At 41.1% G+C, this 21,861-nt stretch overlaps 1 protein-coding gene across 2 annotated transcripts; it reads left to right on the forward strand.

The window, feature by feature from the left end:
- LOC119820691 (MHC class I-like protein MILL2) lies at nucleotides 1-21,679 on the forward strand. Of its 2 annotated transcripts, none has more exons than XM_038339224.1 (5): nucleotides 1-125; nucleotides 10,950-11,213; nucleotides 11,487-11,762; nucleotides 18,247-18,711; nucleotides 20,465-21,679. In XM_038339224.1, the coding sequence occupies exons 1-4, from the start codon at nucleotides 26-28 to the stop codon at nucleotides 18,678-18,680; spliced, it is 1,074 nt and encodes a 357-aa protein (XP_038195152.1). In that variant the 5' UTR covers nucleotides 1-25; the 3' UTR covers nucleotides 18,681-18,711; nucleotides 20,465-21,679. The 2 variants fall into 2 exon arrangements, with proteins under 2 accessions (XP_038195152.1, XP_038195151.1); XM_038339223.1 differs by having other exon boundaries at nucleotides 20,468-21,679.
- The last annotated feature ends 182 nt before the right edge of the window (nucleotides 21,680-21,861 follow it).

A 21,861-nucleotide genomic window follows, 5' to 3' on the forward strand; every position in this document is an offset into this window, starting at 1 on the left:
GGATATCCCAGAAAGGAGAAAAACAATGGAAGCCAGTCCGGGAAATCCCAGCAAATGCAGATTCACAATCTTCCTGTGTGTTCCACTGCTGCTCCTGATTGATCCAGGGCTATCCTGCCCCCGGGGTGAGCTTTGGGCAGGGTGGAGATCGTCCCTGTAAGGGGGTGGTGGGGATATGGAGTGCGTCTGAGAGTCTGACACTTGGGAAGAACTAGATAAGAAAGAAGGGGAAAGTGGGAAGGAAAATGAAGCTGCTGGTACCGGCGGAAGGGAAGCTTTACTAACTGAAGATCACTGAGCCCTTTTGTGAAACATGACCTAAGCAGTGTGGTCAGCCTCGAGCTTGGTGGGTGGCCTTCTGGGGAGGAAGTGGGGTGTCAGCAGCCAGGGAAGGGCGCAGGGGGTGTCTGGCACAGTGACCAGAGATGGGGGAGGGATTTTAGTGTCCCCTGCCCTCGAGACACACACACACTAAATCCTTGGGGGTGGGCAATTAATAGTAGGAGGGGCTTGTGACGAAACTAGCAGCTGGAGTGGAAGGGAAGAAGGTAAAAAGGAGCCGTGGCTACTGGAAGGTGGTGTGGGGGAGGGTGTGCAGAAAGGAAGGGTCTGCCAGATGTTGGCCGGGAGGAGGCGGAGGTAGAGTCAAAAGGCAAGTGCAAGTCACTCAGCTGAGAACCTCCCCTCCATTCCCGGATTCCCTAGATAGCTATAGAAGATTGTTCTTTTAACGTTTGGGAGACAATTGTTAGACAATTGGGAGATGTTTAATTGGTGGTGGTGGTGGTGGTGGTGGTGGTGGTGGTGGTGGTGGTGGTGGTGGTGGTGGTGGTGGTGGTGTTCTTTGTTGTTTGAGACAGAGTCTCAGTTGTCTCAGTCACAGAATGTATCTATGGCCATCCTGGAACTCACTCTGTAGACCAGGCTGACCTTGAACGCATAGAAATCTGCCAGCCTCTACCTCCCAATGCTGGCATTAAAGGTGAAGAATTAATTTTCTTAATGAGAAATAATTACTCTGTGTGTGTGTATGTGTGTGTGTGTGTGTGTGTGTGTGTGTGTGCGTGTGTGTGTGTTAGCACCTGAGTGCTCAGGATATTGCACAGGACGAACAGCAGGGATCTTCCTCTATCGCCCTGAGAAAGGATCTCTCACTGATCCTGAGACTCATGGTTTCAGCAGTCTGGCCCCTGAGTTTTCAGGACTGCCTGCCTCTGCTCTTCCAAACTGGAGTTACAGGTGTGTACAGTCAGACAGGTTTTGCTTTTTATGTGGGTGCTGGAGAATGGTATTCAGCTCCTACTGTTTGCAGAGCAAGCCCTTTTACCTGCTGGGCCATCTCATTTTTGACAGTGCCCTGTGGAATGGACACTTAAAATAAATGCCACACTAGCTTAGAATTGAGAAATAGATTGTTATTTATTTAGGGGTAAACTCACAAATCAGAATTCTCTGCTTAAACGGAGAACAGAGATTGAATCCAGCAATCCAGCAATTCGGAAGAGCAGCTAGGGAAGAAAGAAAAAAGGGGGCAGACACAGGCTCTGCATGTGCATTTATAGTATAAGAGGCCACGCCCCAGTAGGCGAGTAACCACAAGCTGTAAGATTTCCTACAGTACCTCCCACTTTTTTTTAAATAAGAGAGTTTTAAGCCTAACACAAAATTATATACAATAAGAACAAATATCCTATCCTAACTAGTTTAAGTCTTGTATAATAAATAACTTGGCCAAGTCATGAGAAGAAAGTAACTACAATTATCTAGTCTTCTCAGATCACTGAGAAGGGAAATAATATTATTTAAGTAAACAGAAAGTGCAATCAAGCAACTTCCAAAAATGACAGAGACAGCTGGCTATCTGGGCAATCATTTGCAACCTTGAAGCAACCATCTTTGGCTAAGGCCTATAATAACTGACAGACCATTTTCAAAGGCAGGAAATTTTTCAAAACAGTCTTACCCTGTCTTGGCAAGAGTTGACAGTCCTGCTTATCCATTTTCGGATACTATGTATCTTGTCAGTGGTTGAGAAGTTGTCATTTCTTTTCCCAAAGGCCAATTTTGCCAAGAAGAAAACAAGCTCCAAGTGGAGTGGCTTCAGTGCTCAACATTCTCTCGGGAATAGATCGCTGCTGCCAGGAGCAATCATGTCTCACTTCAACAGAACCCTAAGTTATTTAAATGCCATTTTCTACAGCTCTTTGAAGTGGTTGAAGATTATCTATTTATGCAGAATATAATTTCTATGTATGTAAAGAACCAAATTAATCTAACTATAAGTATGACAAACATAGATGACTATTGATCTATAATTCTTAATACCTATATAACTTAAAGACTAAGACAATAAGCAACTGTGCAATAAATGAGGACAATGACCTCCAAATGTAAATAATGTATAAGTATCTTGATTGGAGGTAGAAATGTACATTGCAATATAATAAATATATATCAATATATAAAAAAATGTTTTAAGCAGAGGTAGAAGCATGCATGCATACAATATCAATATAATTTAACTTTGTATCAATATACAAGAATCTATACCAATGCAATTGCCTATAAATAATAACTCATAAGTATTCATTCTATTACTCACTATTATTAATAATGTGAGTAAGCTCACAATAATCTGTTATCCAATCCAATTTTCCCTTTTATTTTTAAGAAATCCCTGAGCCAAATTAAAAAAAATTTAAAAAAAAAACAAAAAAAGAAAGAAATCCCTGAGCCTATAAAATTCCGCCCCCAACACCCAACCCTATACCAATTATAATCAACCCCTAAATGATGTCCCTAACTCTGAGAACAAACTTTGTTGGGAGAGGGCAAGGGGGACATTGTCTTCTAGAATTACTTCCAGCTGTCATGGGGGCGATTTCTTTCTATGGGATCCTGAGTAAAATGATGGTTAAGTTCCAAGATTCACGTCTGGTATAATTGCAAATAGTCTCTGAGTATTTGGTGGAGGTCTGGCCAGAACGTTGCAAAACTGTGCACCATTTCAGCTAACCAAGTTGGAACCATCTTGAGCCACTGGTACCCAAAAGAGGTCTTGTAGTAGTGCTATCAGCATCATGACGTCATATCAACCAGGTGGAGTTGTTGTGGGGCCCCATCATCTTTCTGGAAACTTCAAAGATTACTGCAGGAAAATTCATGTTCATTGTGGAAAACTTAAACATTATTTATACAGATACATACATATTCAATGAAAGGTACGATAAAAACAAAAATAGATATGAAGAAAAGTAAAAATTTTTTAAATTCTTTTTTCTTTCTGTCCCATACCAGACAGCTCTTGACATGAGACAAAAACTCTGGATTTTTCTTTTAACAACATGCTTGGACTTAAAGAAGGATTATTGGATTTATAGCTGTTGTCCAACTCCAAAACCATCTCTATATATTCATAAATATATACATACATACATAAATATATATAGTCTATCATATGTACTTACGAATCATGTTCAATTTTCTTGATCTTTATTGGATAGTTATTTTTCCATCTGTCATCATTCAGAGTCTCTTGAATTTTTGAAGATGAGTATTTTTCTGCAAAAACAAGAACAGAACCCTGCCCCAACCCTATATGCTTTTCTTACCACCTGTATGGATGTCACCATTGTGGATGAGCTGTCATTTCTCCTTTTCAAGAGGTTTCTTCTTTTTAAACCAAATCTTTATTAATTTTTGATGGTATCCATAGTATTTTTTTTCTCCTGTGGAAACAAGAGCAAAACCCCTTCTCCAACACAGCTCATCTGCTGGCTTTCATTGTGAGGTCAGCACATTCTTGAAATAAACCGGTTGATTTATTTCAGAAGACTTTTCTATTATCCAGTGTCTCTCTGCTGCTGTTGTCCCTCTCTCATTAGGGTTAAGAAAATTCAAGGTTAATAAAGCACTATGTAATCTATTTCTGGGAGCATTTTCCACCCCTTTCTGTTTGTTTAACATATCCTTTATAGTTCGATTCAATCTTTCTATAACTGCTTGACCTATAGGATTGTGTGGTATACCTATAACATGCTTAATATTATAATAAAAAAAACTGTTTTATTTTCCTAAAGACATATGCTGGACCATTATCTGTCTTTATTTGTGCAAGAATACCCATAATGGCCATGACTTCTAATGAATTGTGATTACTGAATCGGCCTTTCCTAAGCTTAAAGCAGTTGCCCACTGAAAACCTGAATAAGGGTCAATGATGTGGTGTACATATTTTAATTTGCCAAATTCTGCAAAGTGGAACACATCCATCTGCCAGATTTCATTCCTTTGAGTACCCTTTGGGTTAGTCCCTGCAAGTGGCCTTATTTGGTTATAGAAAGAGCAAGTAGGGCATCTCTTTATAATCTCCTTAGTTTGTTGCCATTTAATAGAAAACCCTTTCTTTAAACTTTTGCTATTGCATGATGCTTTTTATGAAATTCTGAGACCTGCAATACACTTTCAATCAATAATTGATCAATTTCTGCATTACCTACTGCTAGAGGACCTGGCAGACCCATATGGGATCTGATGTGTGTTATGTACATAGGAAAAGCCTGTTCCTGATTATGTCTTGCACCTGGATAAATAATGAAGTCAATTCTGTATCATCTGATATAAATTCAGCGGTTTCAATATGCAAGATAACGCTTTCTGTATATTGTGAATCAATAACTATATTAAAAGGTTTTTTTTAATCCCTTAGCACCATGAGAATGACATATAATTCTGCCTACTGGACAGAATTTTAAGGGCTTTATTCCACCTTACTTAATTCTTCTGATTTGTAACCTGCCTTCCCTGATTTATTTGCATCAGTATGAAATGTACGGGCTCCAGTTATTGGAGCATCATGTACAATTCAGGGAAAAATACGAGAAGTTCTCTTTATAAGGTTATGTCTATTGCTTTTGTGACAGTTGCTATTAATTTGTCCCAAAAAATTAGCACAAGCTCTTTGCCATGGTTCATTGTCTTCCCATAACTTTTTTTATTTCATCAGTAGTGAAAGGCACTATAACCTCTGCTGTGTCTATACCTGCTAATTGATGAAGCCTCAATTTACCTTTTATAATTAATTCAGAGACTTTTTCCACATAAGTTTTAAATTTTTTACTTGGTTTATGTGGTAAAAAGATCCATTCTAAGATAACATCATCCTTCTGCATTAAAATTCCTGTAGGAGAAATTCTGGAAGGCAGTATGACTAGAATACAATTAAGATTTGGATTCACCCTATCCACATGTGCCTCCTGTAATTTCTCCTCAACAATTGTCAATTATTTCTCTGCTTTAGCTGTTAATTCTCTGGGCCTATTCAAGTCTTTATCACCATCTAAGGTTTTATTTAAATGAATTATTAGATCAGCTGTTATCCCAACAGCCGGCAATAGACTGGAAATGTCTCCTAACAATCTTTGAAAGTCATTAAGAGTCCTCATCTGGTCTCTCCTAATTTGTGCCTTTTGTGTCCTAATTTTCTGCAAACCTATTTTATAACCTAGGTAATTGACAGAATCTCCTCTCTGTATTTTTTCAGGAACAATTTGTAATCCCCTTTTTGGCAAAACTTTCTTTACTCCTTCAAACATTCTTTCTAAAGTATCCATGTTTGAATCAGATAACAAAATGTCGTCCATGTAATGGTAAATTATAGACTTAGGAAATTGATTATGTATTATTTTCAATGGCTGACTTACAAAGTTTTGACACAATGTGAAGCTATTGAGCATTCCCTGTGGGAGGATAGTCCATTGATATCTCCTAGTAGGCTGAGAATTATTATAAGTAGGCACTGTGAAGGCAAATTTTTCTCTATCCTTTTCTTGTAAAGGTATAATAAAGAAACAATCTTTCAAATCAATAACTCTAAGAGGCCATCCTTTTGGTAATAGGGAAGGCAGAGGAATTCCAGATTGTAGAGGGGCCGTAGGCTGAATAACCTTAATGACAGCTCTTAGATCTGTCACAATTTTCCATTTACCAGATTTCATTTTTTTACAACAAATACAGGAGAATTCCAAGGGCTGGTTGATTCTTCAATATGGTGAGCATCTAGTTGCTCTTGTACCAGATGTTCTAAAGCCTGCAACTTATCTTCAGCTAGAGGCCACTGCTTAACCCATATTGGCTTCTCAGTTAACCATTTTAAAGGTAGGGTTGTTGATACCTCTAAAGGTTTGCTAGTTGCATTATGTTCTTGTACAACTTAAATGGCTGGTGACCTTTGTCCATAGTACCTTATTATATCCTTCCCAGAATTATGAGTTCCTGGTACTGCAGTAATGTTAATCTGGGTATTCCATTGCTATAACAGGTCACAGCTCCATAAATTTATTGAAATATCTGCTACATATGGTCTCAGCTTCCCTCTTTGACCTCTGGCACAATACAGTCAACCCATCTTGTGCTTTGTTTAACTTGAGATATGGTTCCAATTCCTAGTAATTAAACATCTACCTCCTGAAGAGGCTAATTTGGATGCCAGGATTCTGGAGTAATGATACTCACATCTGTGCCTGTGTCTATCAAGCCAATAATCAAAATGCCATTTATACACTCTTAGCTTTGGTCTTTGACCATTTATAGAAGTCTACCAGAATATACATTTCTTATTTCCTATTGGGATTTTTGACTTATCCTCCATGTTTATGCCATCATTTGGAACAGTATGGTCTTGTACAGAAGGATCTGGATTTTTTAATTTTCCTGGTGTAACATGCCCTCCATAGTTACTGGGAACGACTGGGCCACTTTTAGCTACAGACCCCTCAAGGAGTTTCCTGATGGTATTGGGTTGCCTTGTCTGTCTGTTTTTGACCTGTATTCATTGGTCCAATGTTGGCCTTTGCCACACTTTCTATATATACCTGAAGGCTGAGATCTCCTATTTTTGCCATTCCCAGAGGAGATATTATTTCTAGGAATTCCTTGTCTACAATCCCTTTTCAGATGTCCTATTCTACCACAATTAAAACATTTGGCAGTTTTATGTCTCCTCATTCCTTTGGAAATTCCTTCTCCTACCCAAGATTCAGTACTATAGTCAAGTGTCTCAACATTCATTGTATGCAGAACCCATTCATCCATAGGTGCTGATCTAATTTTTAAAGGCCCAAGTATCTTTTTGCATTCTAAGTTTGCATTTTCAAAAGCTAGAGATTCAAGAAGTATTTGTCTAGCATCTGGGTCTGTTACTCCTATTTGTACAGCCTTAGTTAATCTTTGTAAAAAAGTTAGTAAAAAGTATTATCAAAAATACTCTTAACAGGGATAAAACTGTAAAATCCTAAACTTTAAATTTGTAAACTGGTATGTAATTCATTTAGTGATGAGCTTTTTTAGAACCCCTAAATATGTGTTAGTATGTATTTTCAAGGTTAAGCCTAAAGCAAGTAACTAAAAACAAAGTTTGTTTCATTCAGGTAATTGATAATGGTCCTCAAACTCTTCAGAGATCTGCTGAATATGTCATTTAAATATTTAATAAAAATTGTTCCATGATAGACAGGATTAGAAACTCCTAGTGATAACCATAAAGTCTCCTGTTATGCCCAGATCATGGATTCCCCCAAAAACCAACTAGGAGGCCAAGTCCTGTGTGTAAAAGCAAAGAGCCTTTATTTTTATTTAAACTCAATCTCAGACTCTCTATGTATCCAACATATTGCCTTGATTAGAGAGCCCCAAGTTCAGTTGGGGGGGAAGTTTATATATTTCTAAGGTTGAGGACCCCTGATTGGCTGACATTTATCTAGGGGTGTCCTGGTGAAAAGTGATGGGTGTGTGCTGGCAGGTGATCCTATCCACAATGGTTGGAACATTAGGAATTACCTTTGAATGGTCTGTTCCTGGGTGGTGCCTGGGTAGTCTTAGTTTGTGATCTTTCTTGGAATGAGGTATTGCCTTAGGGTAAACTACTGGGACTTGGGCCTTGATTAAGCTTGTCATGGCTAGGTCCTGTACGCCAAAGGAGACAAATAGGGCACAGACAATGCCACCCGAGAAATTGCTGCTATCAATAAGCAGTGCTTTATGTCTAAAATTATTTTCCAAGCTCTCTCAGGCTTTATGTGGATGCAGCTGTCCACACGTTGGCCACCATTCTGTTGTCTGAGGTTTCCTGTCCCATCAGATCCCACAGATGTTTAGCCCAAAGAAATCACACAGAGGTCTATATTAGTTATAAACTGATTAACCTAGAGCTCAGACTTCTTATTAACGCTTATAACTTGTATTAGCCCATTATTCTTGTCTATGTTAGCAATGTGGCTTAGTACCTTATTTGGTGAGGCAGTCACATCTTGGTTCTTCTGTGGCTGGGTCATGACTACAGACTAAGCTTCCCTCTTCCCATAATTTTCATTACCCCTCTTCTACTTCCTGCCTGGTAACTGGCCAATCAGCATTTATTTAAAATATAAATGACAGGGTACAGAGCATTGTCCCACAGCATTCCTTTACAAAAAAAAAAAAATCCTTAGACCTAAGTCTGGCTGTTAAAGCTGATGTTGCTCTGCTGCAGCTGGAGATGAAACACTATTCTGTGTGACAGCCAGAGACTGACCACTGCCCGCCCCCCTCCCCAAGCCTTCAAGACCATGGGAGTAAGTCTCTGTCACTTTAAATGACACATAGGCCATTTGGATTATACCTCCTGCTATAATTTATCCTTCTCAGATCTCTGATGATATTGACTAACTGTAGCTTTGTCAGTTTAACAGCATCAAGCAAACCAGCTCCTTCCTTGAGGCTATAGCTGTTTTGATAGTTCATTTAAAGCAGGCCTCAGGTCTCAGTATCCTAGAGTCTCCTGTTGAGAAAGACACACAGTTTACTTTCCTACCAGACTCTGAAAGGAGATAAACCCATAGATGTTTTTAACCCCAAATCATTTCTGAGACCCCAAGTTTTTCCTTTGACTCAAAAGGCATGAGTCTACTGCTCTTTCTATAACGTAGATTTCTTTTTTTTTTTTTTTTTTTTTTTTTTTTTTTGGTTTTTCGAGACAGGGTTTCCCTGTAGTTCCTAGAGCCTGTCCTGGAGCTAGCTCTTGTAGACCAGGCTGGCCTCGAACTCGTAGATTTCAATACAGATTGCAAGCAATAGAAATGCTAACATACCTAAAACTTTTATGTTTTTGTAAACTTAAAAATTCTTGGAACCTTCAGGCAGTTGACTTGCATCCACCTTCCATGGGTCAACTGGACTCCAGATAAGTACTCCTGTCAACCAACAACCTAAGTTTCCCCACCTACTGCCTATTCCTGAGGGTGGGATCCCTTTTCCCTGGTCTTGGGACTCCCCTCCCACAACTACCAGGATTGAGGGTCTGGAAGTTTCAAGTGTGCACCCAAGATAAAGATGTTCTGATAAACTCCTTAACTTTCCCTTCTGTGGCTAGTCTATCTGCCCCAGGAGATTTCAGAACACTGCAAACAGCTCCAGAAACCCACCAGCCCCATGGCATCTACATTGGAGCAATTTGCAAGGTTGGACCACCTGGAGCTAGGCACTTTGCCCTTTGGGATGCAGATGCATATCAACTGTCTGTGTAGGTGTTCCCTTTTTTTCTTCAGCCTATCTTAAAGCCTGTGTCAGAACAATTATTTCTACTCCCTGGTGAGATGGGCCTCTAGGCAAGGCTGGTGTCCAAATGACCCCCTTCTGGCCTGGAACCACCACTGCCCCCACATACCTGGTTCCTTCTTGATCGAGGCTGTTGCCATCCATAAAAAGATCTGCATCTCTGGTAGTGAAAGGAATAGCTGTCAGGTCAAGTCACATGTCCTGGTTGATATCCAGCATCTCCAGGCAGTCATGGATGGGCTTTTCAGGGTCCTCATGTAGCAGTAGGGTGATGGGATTAATGGCCAAGTATTTATTTTTTAAAAAGTCAGTATATTCTTATGTAGAAGAAAGGCTTGGTCCTGGGTCAGGTGGGCATTAGACATCTAGCAGTTGGTGGCATCTCTCAGTAGGACTGCCACAGCATGTGGAGCTGTTAAGTTAGAATCTGGACCAATGTGAACGTGTCTGCTTCTCTTACAAGCTGTGGCTTGTGCTTACTCTTAAGCACGGGGGTGGGGGTGGTCATCCGGAGACTACGTGATCTGGTCTCTTTGAGATGTAAGCTATGGGCCTTTGCCAGGGACCCACGGTCTGAATCAGGACTCCTTTGGCAATGCCCTTTCTTTCATGAACATAAAGGCCTTGGAGATATCAAGGAAAGTGATGTGGGGATCTGGCCCAGGGCCTCTTTTAAGTTCTTAAAAACCCTTTCATATTCCTCAGTCACCCCCAACCATAGCAGAGTACAGGGGTTTGGCCATTCCAACAAACCCAGGAAGTGCTTCGGTTGTTTTCAGGAGAATCATTTCCCTTTTTTCGGTGATGAAGACAGTATGGAGAATCTGCTAATGGTCATTCCACATGGGGAGATAATTGAAAAAAAAATGGTTAGAGAAATTAAGAAATCAGGCCTAATGCTGAAAGAGGGGCTGGTTCTGGTTCTTCCAGTTGTAGATATCTGTGGTGGAGATAGGGACATATAGACAATGATTGTCAGGAATAGCCAAAGGAGAGCAAGGACTGAAGGAGGTGCCGCCCCAGAACCAGTTGCAGTTGTTTCTCTGACTACTTTTGCACCTCTGGGCCTAACAAACATCTCAGTAATTGTATGAAACACTCTGCCTCAAAGGGCCTGATTAGAACCCATGTTTATTTCCACTCTCCACGTTTGGTCTCAACCCCTTTGTCGAGGGGCCTAGAACCTCCCTCCTTTCCTCTTTCATGCTATAACAAAGCACTCCACTGGCTCCTCACACTCACACAGCTGCACAACACAGTCTGAGTTCAACCCCTCAAGGCAGAGCCGACTGTGGAAACCACCAACCTGTGTTGCCACCTGTGTCGTCACCTGTGTCACCCCTGTCTCCGTCCCTCAGAAACGCATACACTGCGCTATCAACTCACAGTCTTGTCTCCAGAAGATTCTCAGCAGCTCCCATTCCCAATCCTGATATACATTGATGATGATCTCTTCCTGCGGTACAATGGGGACAGCAGGAGAGCAGAGGCCTGGGGGCCCAGGATCAAGGGACATGCAGGAGCTGAAACCTGGACAAGAGAGACTGAGGACTTTCAGAAGAAGGAGGAGCAACTCAGGAGGATGCTGGCTGAAGTCATGAACCAGCAGGGCCAGAACAAGGGTGAGTGTGCAGAGCCAGAGGTTCCATCTATGACCCCTGAGGCCTGATTCTGGGCAGGGCACGTTCAGAACAAGGGTGTGAGTGTGCTGAGCCAGAGGTACCCGGGTTCCATCTATGACCCCTGAGGCCTGATTCTGGGCAGGGCAGGGCCAGACTTAAGAGAATAAAACAAAATGCTTCCATGGGCCAGACACTGGATGGTCTCTTTTATACTGAAGTATCAGGGGAGCTAAGGAACAGTACAGTGACAGGTCCCTGCCTGGGGCGGGCCAGGCCTTCACATCCTCCAGGAAACTTTGGGCTGTGAGCTTCAGGGAAATCGGAGCACTGGAGGCTTCTGGAGCTTTGGCTACGATGGACAGGACTTCCTCACCTTTGACCAGAAGACTCTCACATGGACAATGGCTATGTCCTTCACTCAGAAGACCAAGACCTTCTGGGAGACACATGTACCCAGAGCTGATGAAGTTAAGACTTTCTTGGAGGACATATGTCCTGCTCAGCTCCTGGGATACCTGGCTTCCATGAGGAACTGGCAGACGGATAAAGGTACTGACTGTCACCAGGGTTAGTTTCCAGCACCCAGGGGACATTCCTGTAGCCAAGAGGATCCTTCCCATGGTCCTTCTGGGTGTCTGTGTTCTCACTGGTGTGTAGAATTGTGGCATAGTCTAAGGTGGTGCCTGTAAGTTTGGGTGTAGGGTCTACTCCAGGGTCACTTCTGGGTCCCTCATTGGAAAGGATGGGGTTCCCAGATATTGCCTGGATCTCACACCAGAACCAGATAAGAAAGCTAGATAAGAAAATTGGGCTTAGGTGGGAAGACGGAGTTATGCTTGTTTGGTCAGAAGGATCCAACCGTGGAGCTGAACTACAGACCCGAGACCAGGGTCCATTGCCCAGTGTTCTGCTTTTGTTTGAAAGGGTTTAATTTTCTTTTTCTTGAGACAAGGCTTCACTGCATAACCCAGGATGGCTTTCTTTTTTCTTTAAGTTTTTATTGTTTTTATTAAGCTATATATTTTTCTCAGCTCCCCCTCTTTTTCTCCCCTCCCCTCCTACTCTCTCCCATGGTCCTCATGCTCCCAATTTACTCAGAAGATGTTGTCTTTTTTTACTTCCCATGTAGTTTAGACCTATGTATGTCTTTCTTAGGGTTCTAATTATTGTCTAGATTCTCTGGGATTACGAATTGTAGGCTGGTTTTTCTTTGCTTTATGCCTAAAAGCCACTTATAAGTGAGTATATATAATATTTGTCTTTCTGGCTCTGGGTTACCTCACTCAATATGTTTTCTAGATACACCCATTTGCCTGCAAATTTCAAGATGTCATTGTTTTATTTTCTTCTGTATTCCATTGTGTAAATGTACCACATTTTCCTTATCCATTCTTCAGTCAAGGGGCATTTAGGTTTCCGTGGTCTGGCTATGACAAACAATGCTGCTATGAACATAGTTGAGCATATGCCCTTGTAGTATGATTGAGCATCCTTTGGATATATACCCAAAGTGGTATTGCTGGGTTTTGAAGTAGGCTGTTTCCTAATTTTCTGACATATCACCATACTGATATCCAAAGGGGCTGTACCAGTTTACACTCCCACCAGCAACGGATGAGTGTTCCCTTTATCCCACAACCTCTCCAGCATAAGTTGTCATCAGTGCTTTTGATCTTGGCCATTCTTACAGGTGTAAGATGGAATCTCAGAGTTGTTTTGATTTGCATTTCTCTGATGGCTAATGATGTTGAGCATTTCCTTAAGTGTCTTTCAATCATTTTAGATTCCTCTGTTGAGAGTTCTGTTTAGACCTGTACCCTATTTTTATTGGATTATTTGGGTTTGATTTTTTTTTTTTTTGATGACCAATTTCATCAGTTCTTAGTATATTTTGGAGATCAGCCCTCAGTCCGATGTGGGGTTGGTGAAGATCTTTTCCCATTCTGTAAGCTGCTGTTTTGTCTTGTTGACCATGTCCTTTGCTTTACAGAAGCTTCTCAGTTTCAGGAGGTCCCACTCATTAATTTTGTCTCTCAGTGTCTGGGGTTATATTTAGGAAGTGGTCTCCTGTGCCAATGTGTTCAAGTGTACTTCACATTTTCTCTTCTATGAGGTTCAGTGTGGTTGGTTTTATATTGAGGTCTTTGATCCATTTGGACTTGAGTTTTGTGCATGGTGATAGATATGGGTCTATTTTTATTCTTCTACATGTTGATATCCAGTTTTGCCAGCATCACTTGTTAAATATGCTTTTTTTCCATTTTATTTTTTTGTTTCTTTGTCAGAAATCAGGAGTTCATAGGTGTGTGGATTGATATCTGGGTCTTTGATTCAGTTCCATTGTTTCTCCTGTCTGTTTTTATGCCAATACCAGGCTGTTTTCAGTACTGTAGCTCTGTAGTAGAGTTTGAAGTAGGGGATTGTGATGCCTCCAGAAATTCCTTTATTGTACAGGGTTGTTTCAACTATCCTGGGTTTTCTTGCTTTTCCATATAAAATTGAGCACTGTTCTTTGGAGGTCTGTGAAGTTTTGCTGGGATTTTGATGGGCATTGCATTGAATCTGTAGATTGCTTGTGGTAAGATTTCCATTTTTACTATGTTTATTCTACCTACCAAAGAGCATGGGAGATCTTTCCATTTTCTAATGTCTTCTTCCATTTCTTTCTTTTTTTAATGAATTAAGGTCTCTCTTTTTTTTCTTTTAAAGATTTTTATTTATTATGTATACAGAGTTCTGTCTGCCTATATGCCTACTCACCAGAAGTGGGAGAGATATCATTACAGATGGTTGTGAGCCACCATGTGGTTGCTGGGAATTAAACGCAGGACCTCAGGAAGAGCAGTCAGTGCTCTTAACCTCTGAGCCATCTCTCCAGCCCCCAGTTTCTTTCTTCAAATATTTAAAGTTCTTGTCATACAGGTCTTCTGCTTGTTTGGTCAGAGTTACTCTGACATATTTTATGCTCTTAGTGGCTGTTGTGAAGGGTGATGTTTCTCTGTTTTCTTCCTCATCCCATTTATCATCTGTGTATAGGAGAGCTACTGATTTTTTTGAGTTAATCTTGTATCCTGCTACATTACTGAAGGTATTTATGAGTTATAGAAGTTCCTTGGTAGAATTTTTGGGGTCACGTATGTAAACTATCATATCATCAGCAAATAGTAAGAGTTTGACTTCTTTTCTGATGTGTATCCCCTTGATCTCCTTTTGGTGTCTCATTGCTCTAGCTAGGACCTCAAGAACTATATTGAATAGATATGGAGAGAGTGGACAACCTTGTCTTGTTCCTAATTTCAGTGGGATCGTTTTCAGTTTCTCTCCATTTAGTTTGATGTTTACTGTTGGCTTGCTGTATATTGCCTTTATTATGTTTAGATATGTTCCTTATATCTCTACTATCTCCAAGACCTTTATTATAAAGGGATGTTGTATTTTGTCAAAGGCTTTTTCAGCAACTAATGAGATGATCATGTGGATTTTATTTTTCAGGTTTTTATATGGTGGATTACATTGACAGATTTTCATGTGTTGAACCATCCCTGCATCTATGGGATGAAGCCAACTTGATCATGGTGGATAATTTTTCTGATGTGTTCTTGGATTCTGTTTGCCAGTATTTTATTGAATATTTTTGCATCAATGTTTATGAGTGAAATTAGTATGTAATTCTCTTTCTTAGTAATGTCTTTCTGTGGTTTGGTTATCAGGGTAATTGTAGCTTCATAAAAAGAGTTTGGCAATATTCCTTCTACTTCTATTGTGTGGAACAATTTGAGGAGTATTGGTATTAGTTCTTCTTTGAAAATATTGTAGAATTCTGTGCTGAAACCATCTGGTCCTGGGCTTTTCTTGATTGGGAGAATGTTTATGACTGTTTCTATTTCTTTAACAGTTATAGGTCTGTTTAAATTTCCTTATCTGATCTTGATTTAATTTTGGTAAGTGATATTTATCCAGAAAGGTGTCAATTTCCTTTAAGATTTCCAACCTGTGGAATACAGGTTTTTGAAATATGACATAATGAATCTCTGGATTTCCTCAGTGTTTATGGTTATGTCCCCTTTTTCATTTCTGATTTTGTTAATTTTGATATCCTCTCTCTGTCATTTGGTTAGTTTGGATAAATGATTGCCTATTTTGTTGATTTTCTCAAAGAACCAATTCTTTGTCTCACTGATTCTTTGTATTGTTTTCTTTGTTTCTATTTTGTTGATCTCAGCTCTCAATTCCATTATTTCCTGCTGTCTAGTCCTCCTGGGTAAGTTTGCTTCATTTTGTTCTAGAGTTTTCAAATGTTCTGTTAACTCACTAGTGTAGGATTTTTCCAACTTCTTTATGTAGGCATTTAGTTCTATGAACTTTCCTCTTGATACTGCTTTCATTGTGTCCCATAAATTTGAGTATGTTGTGAGATCATTTTTTTTTTTTGGTTTTTCGAGACAGGGTTTCCCTGTAGTTTCTAGAGCCTGTCCTGGAACTAGCTCTTGTAGACCAGACTGACCTCGAACTAGAGATACGCCTGCCTCTGCCTACCGAGTGCTGGGATTAAAGGCGTGTGCCACCACCGCCCGGTGTGAGATCATTTTCATTGAATTTTAGGAAGTCTTTAATTTCTTCCTTTATTTCTTTCTTGACCCAGGTGAGCATTGTTTAATTTCCATGCATTTATGGGCTTTCTGGAATTAGTTTTGCTGTTGAATTCTAATTTTAAACCATGGTGATCCGATAAGATACATGAGGTTATTCCAATTTTTTTTATCTGTGGAGGACTGTTTTGTTACCTAGTCTGTGGTCAATTTTTGAGAAGATTCCATGAGGTTCTGAGAAGAAGGTATATTCTTTTATGTTTGGATGGAATGTTCTATAGATGTCTGTTAAGTCCATTTGAGTCATAACATCTGTTAGTTCCCTTATTTCTCTGTTAAGCTTATGTCTGACAGACTTGTTCAGCGGTAATAGTGGGATGCTGAAGTCTCCCACTATTAGTGTGTGGGGTTTAATGTGTGATCGAAACTTTAGAAGTGTGTCTTTTACATATGAGGGTGCCCTTGTATTTGGGGCATAGATGTTCAGTATTAAGATTTCCTTTTTATGGATTTTTTTCTGTAATTAATATGAAATGTCCTTCTTTGTCTCTTTTGATTGATTTTAGTTTGAAGCCTATTTTGTTAGATAGTAGGATATCTACAATAGCTTGTTTTTTAGGTCCATTTGATTGGAAATTTTTCTCCCCGACCCTTTATTCTGAGGCGATGTCTGTCTTTGAGGTTGAGGTGTGTTTCTTGTCTGTAGCAGAAGGATGGATTCTGTTTTCGTATCCAGTCTGATAGCCTGTGTCTTTTTATAAGTGAGTTGAGTTCATTTATATTAAGGGGTATTAATGGCCACTGATTGCTAGATCCTGTTATTTTAGGTTTTGTTGTTGGTCATATTATTGTATGTGTTTTCCCCTTCTTTGGGATTTGCTGCTGTGAGATGATCTATTGTCTGTGTTTTTATGGATGTAGCCAATTTCCTTGGGTTGGAGTTTTCCTTCTAGAACTTTGTGTTGGGCTGGGTTTGAGGCTAGGTATTGGTTAAATCTGGTTCTGTCAGGGAATATCTTGTTTTGTCTGTCTATAGTGATTGAAAGTTCCATTGAGTATAGTAGTCTGGGCTGGCATCCATGGTTTCTTAAAGTCTGCATAACGCTTTACCACGACTTTCTGGCTTTCATTGTTTCCATTAAGAAGTCAGGTGTAATTCCAATAAGTCTGCCTTTATATGTTACTTGGCCTTTTTCTTTTGCAGCTCTATTCTGTATGTTTAGGGTTTTGATTATTATGTGGCAAGGGGTCTTTTTTTGGATCCAGTCTATTTGTTGTTCTGTAAGCTTCTTGTACCTTCATATATATATCTTTAGGTTGGGAAAGTTTTCTTCTATGATTTTATTGAATATATTTTCTGTGCCTTTGAACTGGAGTTCTCCTTTCTCTATACCTATTAATCTTAGGTTTGCTCTTTTCATAATGTCCTATATTTCCTGGATATTTTGTGTTAAGCTTTTGTTAGATTTAATGTTTTCTTTGACCAATGAGTTTATTTCCTCTATTGTATCTTCACTGCTTGAGATTCTCTTTTCTGTCTCTTGTGTTCTGCTGTTCATGCTTGCATTTGTGGTTCCTGATTGTTTTCTCATAATTTCCATTTCTATAATTCCCTCAGTTTGTGTTTTCTTTATTGTCTCTATTTTGGTTTTCAAGTCTTTAATCATTTCTTTTACCTGTTTGATTGCTTTTTCTTTGTTTTCCTTAATGGATTTATTGATTTTTTCCAATTTTTTCTTTTTCTTTTCTTCCATTTCTTTGAAGAAATTTTTCATTTCCTCTTTAAGGGCCTCAAACATTCTCCTAAAGTTATTTTTAGGTCATTTTTTCTGCTTCATATATATTTGGGTGTTCAAGTCTTGCTGTTGTAGGGCCACTAGTTTTACTGGTGTTGTGTTGCTCTTTGTGGTGTTGAGTGTGTTCTTACCTTGTCTACCCACCTTTTCTTCTGATTGGTGTAGTTGGTGATGTCTGTGTCTCTGGTGATCAATCTTCCAGGTGCCAGTGGATCCAAGACTCACGTGGTTGCTCCTCATAGTGCAGTCACCCTGGAGGTCACGCGGTGTTCCTGGAGGTCCCTGGGGTCACTCTGCAGTACGGGGGGGGGGGGGGTTCAGGCCTGCTCCCATAGAGGTTGTTTGCTTGGGGCTGGTTCCACTGAGGTTGTTGCCTTGGGTCTGCTCCAGCAGATGTCGCTGGTTCAGGCCTGCTCCAGGAGAGGTTCCTGCCTGGGACTTGCTCTGGCTGTGGTAGCTGGCTCAGGCCTGCTCCAGTGGAGGTCACTGGCTCAGGCCTGTTTCTGTAGATGTCCCTGACCTGGGCCTGGCCCCTGAGGAGGTCCCTAGCTTAGGACTGGTCCCACAGAGTTCTCTGGCTCAGGCCTGCTCCCCTGGGGGTCCCTGACTCATCTCGCCACTCACCAGCTCTTCCTCATTTTCTCCCAGGCCTCCCAAAGGTGAAGGTGACCAACAGGACATATCCAGTGGGCAGGATCACCCTGACATGCCGAGCTTTTAATCTGTGTCCTCCTGTGACCTCCCTGACCTGGCTTCAGAATGAGAAGCCGGTACAACAGCGAATCTTTGAGCCTAGGGCCATCCTGCCCAGTGGGGACGGGACCTACCAGACCTGGGCATCTATTTGGATTTTTCCTGGACAGGAATCAGAGTTCACCTGCTACCTGAGGCACTATGATATGAAGGTCCCTGCTACCCCTAGTGAAAATATGGGGCACCAATCCATCTCAGAGGGTAGGAGGCAGGGGCAGGAAGGATCCATAGGTCACACAATGACCAGTGATGCTGCTAGCTCCCCTCCTGCCTCAACTGTATCTGCACTCCCCATCGTGTTGGTGATGGTGCTGGCTAAAGACAGCTGAAGCTAGAACTCCAAGGACAGAAAACTGCCCGGTAAGGAGCCCATGTTGGGGGATCTGCTTTCTCCTCTTGCTTTTGACTAGAGATAGAACTATTTTTTCTTCTCTCCTTTGCTGCTGAATTAGGAGGGAAGTGGGTGCGCCTTTTCCTGCATCAGTTACATCCTGGAGGCTACTGAGGAGCCAGGCCAAGCAGAAGGGCTGTGTCAATCAAAAACCAAACAACCCTCTCTCACAATAAAGAGAAAGAACATGGTTATTCTGCAGTCAGATATGACTGACTAAGGCTTGGAACACAGATCCAAGTCTCCCCAAATACCATGATCCAAAGCAGTTATTACCTGGTGAAATGTTTCTTGTAGTAGAACAAAGAAAATCTTCAAACAAGATATTTTTTTCAAATACATTAGTGGAAACATCAGGTAGATGGGCTCCAGCAAGGAGAGGCAAGTATCTCATGACATTCTGGTTGGTGGAAGCTACTGATCCCTTGATACATCTCAAAGGCTTCACCTGCTTGTCAAAAGGATAGCAGGTCAGACTCAGAGGTCCACTAAAGATAGACCTGGAATAACTGGCAATATTCTAAATCTCCACTGTCAGGGAGTTCTCATCAGTCCCTTGGGCTCTAATATTGCTGTATCTTTATGTGTGTGTGTGTGTGTGTGTGTGTGTGTGTGTGTGTGTGTGTGGTGTATATGTATTTTTGTGTGTGTAGTGTTTATGTGTGTTGTGTATGTGCAATGTATGGGTATGTCGATGTGTGGATGTGTGGTATATGTGTGTGTATGCAGTTTGTGTGTGTGGTGTGTCATGTGTGTTTGTGGTATGTCTGTGTGGTGTATATATGTGTGTGTAGGTGTACATATGTGTGACATGTTTGTGTAGTATTGTGTGTTATATGCACAAGTGGTGGGTGTGTGGTATATGTATATGTACATGTAGTACGTGTGTGGTGTATGTGTATGTGGTATGTGTGGTGTGTGTGTAAAGTATGCAGTATGTGTATTTGTGTATCTGTGGTATATCTGTGTATGTGGTGTGTGTGTGTGTGTGTTTGTGTGTGTGTGCATGTGGTGTGAGAGGGAGCACATGCCAAGATGCACATACAGAGGCAAGAGGGTAACTTTGTAGAACCTGTTCTTTTCACTTTATGGGGGACCTGGGAACCCCACTCAAGTCATGGCCTGAGCCACAAGCACCTCTACCCATTCAATCACCCCCTCAGCCTGTACTACTTCAAATAGTCTTTTTAAAAAGCATAGGAATTATTAATGTCAGGACAGAAAAAAGTAGGTCACACTTGTGAGGAATTAATATTTCATAGGCTTTGGAGGGGCCTGACCAAATCACAGTCAGAAGGAGAAATGCAATCTTGGGAGGAGTTGCTTGTAATAGCTTCCATGCTGTCTCAAAAATGTGACTATTATTTAATTCTAATCTTATTGGATACCCTAAATGCCTGTTGACGGTGCTTTAACCTCTTCCTTGAATTTGACATGCTCCCCACCCTATAGATTTGACTCACACTTGGTGTGAATAAGATATTCTGCCAAATCATTTTTAAATGTTCAGTCAAGTTCCCAGGTAATCAAAATTTCTCTGGAAATCCCTCAACCCTTGAAAAAAACCTAGTCTTGCAGTTTGGGGCTCATACACCCCACCTCCTCCAGTGTTCGATACTTTTTTTCAAACCCCTGCTTTAGAGAAAGAGCCCTGTCTGACAGAAAATACAGCTCACTTAATTTGACCAAAGAATTTGGCTAATTGTCTCTACTCTTGTTCAGCAGGATAAACTATTGGAGGTCTCAGTGAGATCAAGACCCCATACCCGTATTCTGAAGCCAGACCTTCAACTCCAGGACTCCAGGACCCAAATCCTGCCTTGGAAGGTGCACACCTTGAAGATCTTCCAAGACTCCAATGTTTGGTAGATTGTTGTAGTGAGCTGTAGCACTAAAAAGAAACCAGGAAGCCCCTGTCTGAGGAGTGCTCCATTGGTAAGTCATAGAAGGCAGCTCCTTGTATGGAAGCATTTCTCAACCTGTGGTCTCTACCACTGAAAAACACATATTTCCAATAATCTTAGGAACTGACAGCCCACCCAGTAGCAAAATTATAGTTATGAAGTAGCTATGAAAATAAATTTATGGTTAGGAGTTCCTAAGAACCTCATAAATCTGTGCTTCCTGATGGTCATGAACCACAGGTTGAAAACCCCTGTTCTGGGCTGGAGAGATGGCTCAGAGGTTAAGAGCACTGACTGCTCTTCCAGAGGTCCTGAGTTCAATTCCCAGCAACCACATGGTGGCTCACAGCCACCTGTAATGAGATCTGGTGCCCTCTTCTGGCCAGCAAGCATACAGACAGACAGAACATTGTATACATAATAAATAAATAAATCTTTTTTAAAAAAAAGAAAAAAAAGAAAACCCCTGTTCTATGGCATAGATGTACTGTTTCTGATGGGATCCTGTCTAGGGACAGAGAGTTCTTATACCTGCTGAGGTATAAGAACTCCTGTCCTGAGCAATAGCAAGGCATTTTGGGGTTTTAGTGTGTTATTCTTGGTCCCCTGTGTTTTGTTCGGCATGTTGTTTCTCTCCTGCCCAGGGCACTAGTGAAAAGTCACTGCCCACCTAGTTCTGGCTTCTGGGGACCAAGGAGAATATCTGAAAAGCCAAGTTAAATGTATGAATGAAGGTGGGCATTGCATGCTTTTTTTTTTTACCAGTCTTTTTTGGCTACATGAACGTTCTCTGTACTATGTTTAATGGTTTTGATTTTTGCTGACTCTGTACCTTGAACATTTTGTGTTCTATGGTTTCATTTTTCCCTGTCTGTCTCTTTAACTCTTCTGCCCTGCCTTGCCCTCCTCCACCTGCCACAGGAGCAGCCACTGAAGCCCAGAGAAAACTTTGTTTTCCCTTCCTGAGTAGGCTGCTAGGTGCAGGCTTTGGACCCACATGCATAGCCAGGGCAGGCAGATAGACGGCAAGGACTGGAAGGGCAAGGTGGGAAGCTGGATGAGCAGGCAGTGGGAGCCAGGATCTGGGATCTGCTCCAGCACTTGTGGTTACCCCACAAACTCCCCAAGGGTGAATCCTAATGGATCGATCCTTCTTGCCTCCTCACCCCCGGAAACCACAGCCTACAAAGTGGGGAGGGAGAGGTATACCCAGCA

The sequence above is a fragment of the Arvicola amphibius genome, chromosome 8 (genome assembly GCF_903992535.2).
Source record: "Arvicola amphibius chromosome 8, mArvAmp1.2, whole genome shotgun sequence".
Classification (NCBI taxonomy): Eukaryota; Metazoa; Chordata; class Mammalia; order Rodentia; family Cricetidae; genus Arvicola; species Arvicola amphibius.